The sequence below is a fragment of the Oxyura jamaicensis genome, chromosome 3 (assembly GCF_011077185.1).
Source record: "Oxyura jamaicensis isolate SHBP4307 breed ruddy duck chromosome 3, BPBGC_Ojam_1.0, whole genome shotgun sequence".
Taxonomy (NCBI): domain Eukaryota; kingdom Metazoa; phylum Chordata; class Aves; order Anseriformes; family Anatidae; genus Oxyura; species Oxyura jamaicensis.
In genome coordinates, this window is record NC_048895.1 from 21,682,591 (window position 1) to 21,692,237 (window position 9,647).

At 35.7% G+C, this 9,647-nt stretch overlaps 1 protein-coding gene across 2 annotated transcripts in view; it reads left to right on the forward strand.

Annotated features, from left to right (window-relative positions):
* Positions 1–9,647, forward strand: part of KCNK2 (potassium two pore domain channel subfamily K member 2) — a 124,517-nt gene that overhangs the window by 20,988 nt on the left and 93,882 nt on the right. The window contains exon 2 of one of the 2 annotated variants that reach the window (XM_035320974.1): positions 3,331–3,524. The exons of the other annotated variant lie outside the window; for it this stretch is intronic. Within the exon in view, the coding sequence (XP_035176865.1) occupies positions 3,491–3,524 (34 nt within the window). The 5' untranslated portion in view covers positions 3,331–3,490. The remainder of the gene's footprint in view (positions 1–3,330; positions 3,525–9,647) is intronic. 2 annotated transcript variants of the gene reach the window in all.

Here is a 9,647-nt window from a genome sequence, read left to right on the forward strand (position 1 = left end):
CTGTGCTCAAATGCATAGATTACTATGCATATGCACTGTATGCAAAGGAGAGATGTTTGTGGTAAACCATACAAAATTAGCTGTATTTTTTGTTCTAAAATTCAATCAGAAAGAGAAACCTGGAATTGTCTAATGGTGTTTTTGATGGAAAAGAGGAAAAAGGTAAAACTATTTTGAAGGTTTAAAAGTATTTTTGAATTGTCTTGAAATGAATAATTCAGGCTTTTGGGGAATACATTCACAACTGCAAATTGTGATCAACACAGGAATAAAAATAACACAGATAAAAGGTTGAAACATGGAAAAGCAAAATAATAATAATAAAAAATGCCCAAGCCATTTCACAAACCAGATAAACTTATGGGACTAATTATTACTGTTGGTTTTGTTTGTTTGCTTGCTTTTCAGTCTGAATTGCCCTGTCTGACATTGTCTTCTGGTATAAATGTATTCTATAGAAGAGACTGAAAAGATCTTTTGTTAACAGGTTTGGAGAGAAGAGGGTAGTGAACAGAAAGGAAGGAAATAAACAGTGAGGGCAAAATGGATGTTGATGTAAGATTACTAGCCATAATACTTTTTCAGTCTAGAAAATTCAGGTGACTACATGTTGCAGACTGAGATACATGAAATCAGAGTTATGGCTGTATAGGCTTAATATATATAATGTATATATATATATGTAATGCAAATATAGTGATATTTCCATTATTTTATGAAAGTAAAGAGAATTTCATCTACCCCAGTTCTCAGGGGATAACCCAGTATATTTCCCATTCCTCCAGGTATTTCAAGAAAACCTGATAATTAGCCTCTGATGTATAGAGCCTGAATCTCCCCTATCATGAATGTACACTATAAGATCTTCATTAACTGCAGCAGATTCAGATTAAGTGAATTTGTTTAATACTCCCCTAATTATTGATAGTACGAAGTGCAGGCATACAAGATTTATACAGAGATTTGTGGCAATTACTCACAGAAATGAGTTACACAACTTACAGAAATGAGAACAGGCAATTTGTTTGCTTGTGTAATAGCCAAATGATCAAAAGTGGCCTAAATAAAGAGAATTGATCATCTGAAAGCATTTTTGTAGATATACACACCAGGAATACAATTTTGATTTTTTGGAAAAAAAAAAAGGAAGAAAAAGAAAAAAAGATTAAAGCTAAGCAATCAAAGCAGATTTAGAGCAGAAATATATGCTATGGGAAAAATCTCTCTTGATAATGTATGCCTTCATATCACAGTGTCAGGCTTGCTTTGACCATCTTTGATGCTTTTTATAGTTCCAAAAACTTACTTATTTTTGACCTAAAATTCCTGAGCCTTGGTTTTCTGTGGGTTAGACTATCGGTTCTTAGATGGCAAGTTTTAAATGTTTGCTTTTCACAGAGAGACACACATCTGTATTAAAAGACCTGTATCACTTCAAATGAAACAGGAGCAGAGGAGTATTGTCTATCAGATTGGTTGCTGTAAGCAGTTGCTTGTAGAGAAGCTCGGATCCTGTACTTAAAATGTACAACATATAAAGTATTCTCTAAAGAGCTCCTTACACTAGTGACTTATTATCAAATAATGCATAGCAAAATCTCCTGCAAGGCAGATTTTCCTACAATATGTATCTATGTCTTCATCATAGTTGTTCAAAAGCTTAGCTATCAGGCTCCTGGTAAATATAAAGTTTTAAAGTTAATCAAAAATACTATTATGGTATTGCTTTATTTGGTCCTTGTCAAGTGTGATTCACATTTCCTGCTCTTCACTGCAAACAAAGGACCAAGAAATCAAATAATAAAAAAATGGTGTTCTAATATATTGGGCTGACATCAGGGCTTTAAGCAAAGTATTAAATATTTTAGAGCTTCTGGTAGAAAGTTGTGAAAGTTGGGTATGTGAAACTATTGAGGTATCTATCATAGGAACTCAGCTATGGCACATCCCAATATTAAGAGTTTCTATGAAAATTTTAAGAAATTACATCATATGACTGGCAATGAGTGCTGTAATTGCTTTAATGCTGTCACAGATGGGTTAGTTTCCAAAGTCTGGGCCAGATTACCAACCTGTGAAATTCATGAAAAATGTTTGTGCTTAATTTAATGTGAGGGATTGAGTTCTTTGTAACACAGCCTTCTGAAGCATTTTATTTTCTCAGATTTTATTTTTTATTTATTTTTTATTTATTTTTTGTCTGGAGGAATTTATCTGTTGGAATTATAAGTAGTTGATCAGAAATGAAGTGTGCACTAATGTTTGGCTAAAAGTTAAAGTCCCAAGGGTCAAGCCAGATTTTCTTTTACTGAACATAATATTATTTTGCTTGTAGTTGGATGTCTATATTTACAAGTGGATTCCACAATGTTCAGGAGCTATAATTACATTCATTCTCTGAATGCTTCTCCATATATTCAAATATTTAAGATGATATATCAGAAATTTCAGAATAAGGTTATAAGACTGATGTATCACCACATTACTTATAATAGCATTGCTTGTCTATTTTGTTTGGTGGCCATCATTGCAAGTATTCCTATTTTCTAGAATATGAAATAATTATGCTACCTATATATTTTGAAGGAGTTAAAGAAAAAATAAGCAGTATGCTTCAGAACACTGACATCTGAACTCAGCAAATCCAAGTGCAACTGAAGCTAGGGAACAAAACAACTCAAAATTTTCAAAATTCGTAATTGAGATAATCAGAATATTGCACCACTTGGGAAGGAAAAATGGATAGGGGAGATACAAAATTGAAAAAAAAGGAGGGTACAGAAAAGAAAATAAAACCTTGTGAAGAGTATGTTATTCCCTTCTCCTTTGTCCTAATCAAAAACTATTGATACAGTTGAGAAAAGATACTTGAGAGCCGGGTTTGTGACTGCTACTTAGGAAACTCATGAATTAAAAAAGAAATTGTAGCAATGTAAGTCTTCATTCTCTAAAGAATGGATCAAATTATATACTTTGAGGCACACCTGACTCTTAAAATATACTGGGGCTCTTTCAGCAGCAATTAGACTACATGCTGCATATGCATGTTTCATGTGAATGATGCTTAAGAAAGAAAGAATTAATGGGAACACTGATTTTGATCTATTCATTTATAGCAAAGAAGCTGTGGTCTTTTAAAGCCTTCTGGAACATTTGAGATACAATTATTCAATCTTTTAAGGGACTCTGGGTAATTTATATTTGGGTTTCTGTTTCCTAACCTGTTCAATCAGCTGTCATTTGTAAAGTACTTTAAAGATATAAAACATGCTATAAATGCCATGTATCATAATTAGTAACTCACTGGTTTACTTTTATGTGTCTATTGAGTATTTTGGACAGGAAATACAGACAGAGGACATACATGTGTGTGAGAAGAGAGCATGTTATGATGCAATGACTTGTTCAAAAGACTACTTAAAGAGAGCCATGAAGGAAATGCTTTATCTAAGAACAAAAGCATGGTGACTTCTGAATATTACATCACCAAATGAGGAACCTACAAGCAAGACATAATTTCTACTGTAAGTACCATTACTACATACAAATATTTAATTTAGTTGAACTTTGCAAGTTGTAATCAGTTTCCCTTGCTCAAGATGGTGGACTAGAGTGAAGAGTTAGATTAACTGATTAATAATTGCATTGGAGAAAATGCCTTGGTGACATATGTTTCATTTATAAATAAAAGTGTCTTATTTTGGTTAATGACCTTCCTTTTGAAATACAGATTGTCTTTTAAGGTCTGATTAGACACAAAGTTGTGTATGAGTTAAGGTTTGCTATATCTGAATGGCATAATTTAGGAAAATTGCATGAATTTTCCAGTATGTTATTACTGAGAAGGCTTATTTGGGTAGTTGGAGATATCTTCAACTTTAATATGATCAAAATTCCACTGTAATACTGTGCATATTTATTTCCCTATAACAGTATGATGATTAATTTGGAGCTTGGATTAGGAAAATGTTGAGTAGACTGGTATTTATCCAGAAAACCACTTACAACATGCTTTCACTTCAACACATTAGTGTAAGTAGTCCTACCACAGTCATATATTGGAGGTCCTTCTGTTTTTCCTTGGGAATTATCAGCAGGTATGTAGGTTTTGACTGGAAAGTTTTCTTAAGCCCTGAAGAAAAATCCTATCCAAAATCTGAGAGAAAGAAATTAATGCTCTAGTGTTTAGACTGCATGAAACAGGAAAATCTGTTTGCAGATCTCTGTTCTGCTTGATTCAGACTTGTGTCGTAGGTTTCTGAATTAGGGATAAGTCTTTGAGCCACCACAAAAGGGGCTGTTCTGGGTTCAGAACAATTCTTTTTGCTTTTGTGTATTTAGTGTTCAAGTTTTAGTCTTTTTTTTTTTTTTTTTTTTTTTTTTTTTCTTCTTCCAAAACTTTAGAAAATGTCTACTTCCCTCTGGTGTGATGTATGAGTGTGCTTTGTTCATGACTAAGAAATATTCTGTTTCTGCTTGGTTGTCTGTAGTCCTCAATGATCATAAGGCTAAACATAATTTGAATAATATTTCTGGATTTGTGATAAACTACTTCTTATCATCTTCAAAATGGAACCTTTAATACCATATAATGGAACTTGATTCTTCAATGCAGTTCAGTTGTTGACACAGTTCTGAGTCTGCTTTGGATCGCTGTCTACATTTATGAAAGTGAACAAGAATTTGTATCTATTTGGAATGCTTAATTATGCTGAAATGATACCTTCCAAAATACCTGCCTTTTTTTTTTTTTTTTTTAAATGACCACTTTCCTTGAATTAATTAAATGCTTTCTTACATATTCTTTTACTACTCTAAGGTGTGTACTATACATATAAATGCTGAGGATGGAATTACTGATTAAAAAGCCCAGCCTATGGTGATTTCTCCTTGTTTGACATTCCTTCGTTCTCTGCTCTCTCAGAGTATCAGTGATCACATTTTTTTCTCTAGTATTATTTTAACTTTGTTTTCTGAAGCAATGTCAGAGGCTTTAGATAACCTGTTAACCATTAGCACTACATCCGAAGAATAAGTAGTTCTGAATCTTTAGGAAGCTAATTAACTCAAGCATTAAATTTTAAATTCTAAAAACAACTCCTCCCACCCCCCAAGTTATTTTCTGTCAATTTTTATCCCATGATCCTAAAGAGAATGGAAAACAACTGAGGTAGGTTGTACTGACGTACCATGGCTGCTGTTGCACCCAAGTGCGGTTGTTCCATAGCCTGCAGCACCACTACAAACTGTCCATGACAAATGAAGAATGCATTTGCGGAGTCAGGAGGAGACCTCAGGCAGGCAGAAGGTAATTACCTAACGAGAATATGAGAAAGGCCTCAGGACCACCTGGGAAAGAAGGTGTTGTTGCTGTTAGTAGGGTGCCAGGCAGAAAATGTTTTTAGATTATTTACTACACTGAGTAACCTACAGTGCAGTCATAATTTAAAATGATAGAACACTAAAGAGAAAAAATGTACAGTGTCAGTAATTTTCAACCTAGTAATGAAGCATAATGGAACAGAGCCATCATGCTATATTATACAATCTCCATTTTATAGAATGTGTGAATATAACTTCAGCGCAGATATTTGCTATTGGGTGAAATTGCACCAAATTTATATTTAAAAAAACAAAAACTACTTTTCAAAGGAAAAGTGAAGGAAGTAACTACTGTCTCCATTCTGAAATGGAAGTCTCACATGTGGACTTGGATTAATAGGACACAGCCCTTTTCTGTATAGGTGGCATTAAATCTGAGGGGTACATTCGAGTACATCTCACAAGAGAGTTGGTGGACCACATTTAAAAGGAAGGTGGAGGTGAATGTGAGCCATGGACTGCCACACAAAAGCCTTTTCATATGAAAAATAAAACAATGCTTATGAGCCCACATCAGACGTGATTTGCTTTGAACGTTGTGTCTAATAGACATTTAATCTATACATCTTTAGGGTTATTGATGCTGTTTCAGTATTTGCCAGGCAGGAGCTGCAAGAAAAGCTATAATTAAAAGGAGAAAGGTGAGGATGAGAGCAGAAATAAGGAAGAATCATAAACAGCCTAATATCACAACACCTCAACTTCTTTTTCTGAGGATACTGGAGAAGCTGAGATGACAGTCTGTTGAGAGAGTAGGAAAGAGAAAGTATTTCTGGTATTTTTAAATGCATTAAAACTAGCTATTATGTTTGAAAGTGAGGGAAAATAAGTAGGAGGCTGTCCCAGAACTGGCAGTAATTATTTGACCAACTATTCACCTTGCAAATATTTTTGCATTGCCCAAATGATGCTGCTGCCAAATGGATGATGTTTTATTCTTGTGGCCTCTGTTCCATTATTCCATTGGTCTTCAAATCTTCTAGTTTTCTAGATTAGTTAAGGAGCCACATCAGTGAATGTATCCAGCCATGTTTCAGAGCACCACAGCTATGAGGACTTAGTTTGTAGAGACTATTTGTATTTATTTATGTTTAATGTGTATGTTTTGTGTTTCTGCTGGCCATTGGTGTACTCTAAGATTTTAAATTTGGACGTGTACCAAGTGCAGGCCAGGTGAAAGCTGAAAATTGTCTGGGACAAGATAATGAGACAGGTTTTGAAGAAGGTTGAGGAAAAAATAGATGGATATTGTTTCCCAATAACTGTAAAATATTAAGTCTAAAAGACTTGCAGTACTGGCAAAGCATGTTTGAGAAGTAGAAAGGCATCATATTGAGATGAAATAGGTTCTTCATGCTCTCCTTGTATTTTAATGATTGATTACCACAGATAAAATACATGGTAGCTTAATTTCCTCATATGTATAACCACTTCCCATTTCTACTAATATGCAATGAAAAGAGAGGGTTTACTTCATGCATCCACTTCTGGAATTGCTCAATGCTTGCAGGCAAATTCTTATAACATTCAACATGTTCTAATGCTGAGATCTTCAGTATGATGTGGTAAGCCACAAAGTAACGTGAAGACAACTACCTTTTTGGCATCCTTCCACTGCTTTATTTATTACATCAGTCTTTTTTTTGACTAGTGGAGAGAGAGAAAAAAAAAAAAAAAGTGATTTAAAGTAGTCAAGGCCACTTTTTATCAGTTTTGTGTTTTGACACAATACATACTACATGAAACGCTGTACTTAATACATAGAGATGTCCAAGCATGATTTTTAACTTACTCAAAGAGAGCATGCTGCTCTTAAGGGAGGTCAGAGTGGGCTGGGAGACGGATCTTTATATTTTTGCCTTTTCCAGTAACGATGAAATGCAGGATAACAGTAAGATGTAATAGACTGTTGTCAAGGATTCTACAACAGTCTAGCAGAAGTTTGATTATATATATTTTTTCTACATCTTCCTTCATATCCCCAGGAGTTTAGGCTAGGATCTAAAAATTTATTTCCTAACAGTTCTGCCTGATTAAGTAAAATAAAACCTTTTACACTGCAGTGATGGATAGAGTAGCTAGAAATGCATCTTTGCAGGTGGGTGCTGCTCTCCAGCTCTGCAGGGCATTTAATTTCTGCTTCCCCATACTCTATGTATAAAATGAGATCAAGATGACAATACCCCCTTGCTCTTGCTTTTTGTCTCCTTTACCTATCTGAATTACAACGTTCCTACAGACGGAATTTTTTCTTGATGTGTACTTCAGTATATAAAATAAAAGGATGTGTGTGTGTGGGGAGGCCCTGGGAAAATACTGTCCATTCCCAACTGTGCCCTCTTCCCAGAGCTCCTCCTCCTGAGCTCCTCCTCCTCAGACAGCCATGATCAGCACCTTCTCAGCCTCATCAAAAATTTGGTGGGTGGTTTGTAGGGTCAGGAAGTTTAGCCAGCCAAGCTCCGTGCTGAGGCTTTAAGAGAGACAACACAGCAGTCACACATCAGGATGCTGGAGATGAATTTATTTTCATCTTTCCTGATACTGGAATGATCTAGGGGTGCAGTTAACCGGGGGTTCTCTTCTCCCAGACAACTTAAATTGAACCCATACACTTTGGGCAGGTTCTACGTTTGGGCAGGTTTCAAGATAGAAATCCAAAATATTTGGACAGAACAAACCAGTGTGATTTTTGTGAATAAGCACTAAGTGAAAAGAGCTGTAACTTTGAGTTTTGGCCTCCTGAAGCATTGTTGTAATTGCAGTCTTCAAAAGCAAAATCAGTGGCAAATGTTTTGGAACATCAGCCTGTCATCACTGTTCAGCATCTGCTGCTTGTGCTTTGCAAGGAGATGAAGACCAGCTTTTTTGGTCACTATTCCATGAAGGAGCACGTAATGGATCAGGCAGATGGTATGTTGTCTGCAAATTGCTGCAAGTGTGATAGATAGGTGCTGCTCTGCACCTGTGCAGGGGTACAGTGTGCTGCAAGGGCTCGTAGTGGTGGGAGCAGCGGGGGAGGTGAGCTGGCAGTGGTGACCTGCCGTGCTCTGCCTCTACAGCCCAGGGAAGGAGAGGCAGGAACCAAGTACTCATCCAGGCAAGGGAGACCCCCATGTGAGGCAGAGGGTCGCTGGTGATAGAGGTTTCTGCAGAGAACTTTCAGCTTGTCTCTGTCAAACTAGGTCAAGCTGACTTCAGCACAGCTTTGAGCTTTCCATCTCTCTGTGCTTCAAAGAATTGAAGTCCTTTCTGTGCATAGAGTAAAGCAACTGCACTTTAGTAAAATAAAAGAGAGACAATTGTGACAGCTTGAGTTCTAGATTGGTACTTTAATCCTTTAGCTGAAATGCAGAGAATTTCCATAGCAGCACTAATAGTCTTTGCCTTTTATTTCTTTCTGAAACTTTAGTAGAATCAGCCCTCTAAAAGGAAGACTGTCTTGAAATAAATCCACTGCATTGCAAGGACATATATCTAAGTAATCAATATTTTTTATTTTAATTTTTTAAAAAGTCTCGTGTTCTATGTTTTGAAACAATGAGAAAGATAAAAAAAAAATCACTCTCTGAAATATGTCTTACACATTCAGCGAGTCTGCACTCTTCGATCTATAAAAAAAACATGCCATTCTTAGGCATAAAAATGATGTTCCTTTGCCAGTCCATAATGTTTTACGCAGAAACCTATCTTAACTACTATATTTATTTCAGAAAAAATGTGAAATTAAAAACAAAGCTCAGAATGCATGAAACCACGTGAGACAACAAAAAAAAAACATTAAAATGCCAACTGAGCTTGAAGCATCAAATTTTGCAACGTTCTAGTTAAAAACAAGTAGAATGAGAAATAGGATGTTATTTTAAAGAATGAAGTGGATTTCTTTGATGCATGATATCTAAAACTTTTTAACTAATGCCTAGGTTAAAATAAAGGCATTTTCTCCCTTACTCTAGGTTGCAAAGTAAATATTGAGCTGGATGGAGTGCTCTTTTCTTAAACTGAAGCTAAAACTGCAGTTTTGTTCTTTTCCTGGATGAATAGTCCTCTTGTAGCAGATAACTATACATGTGGCCAGCAGCCACAAAGTAGCACTTGGAAGCAGCTTTCTAGACTTAACCTTGGAGCCACATCTTTGATTCTGGCTTATGAAATGGATTTACAAAAAAGCAACAAAGACAAAAGCCTATTTCTTTCATTCTTTCATTCTTTCCCTCTGTCTCTTCCTTCCTTCCTTCCTTCCTTCCTTCCTTCCTTCCTTCCTTCCT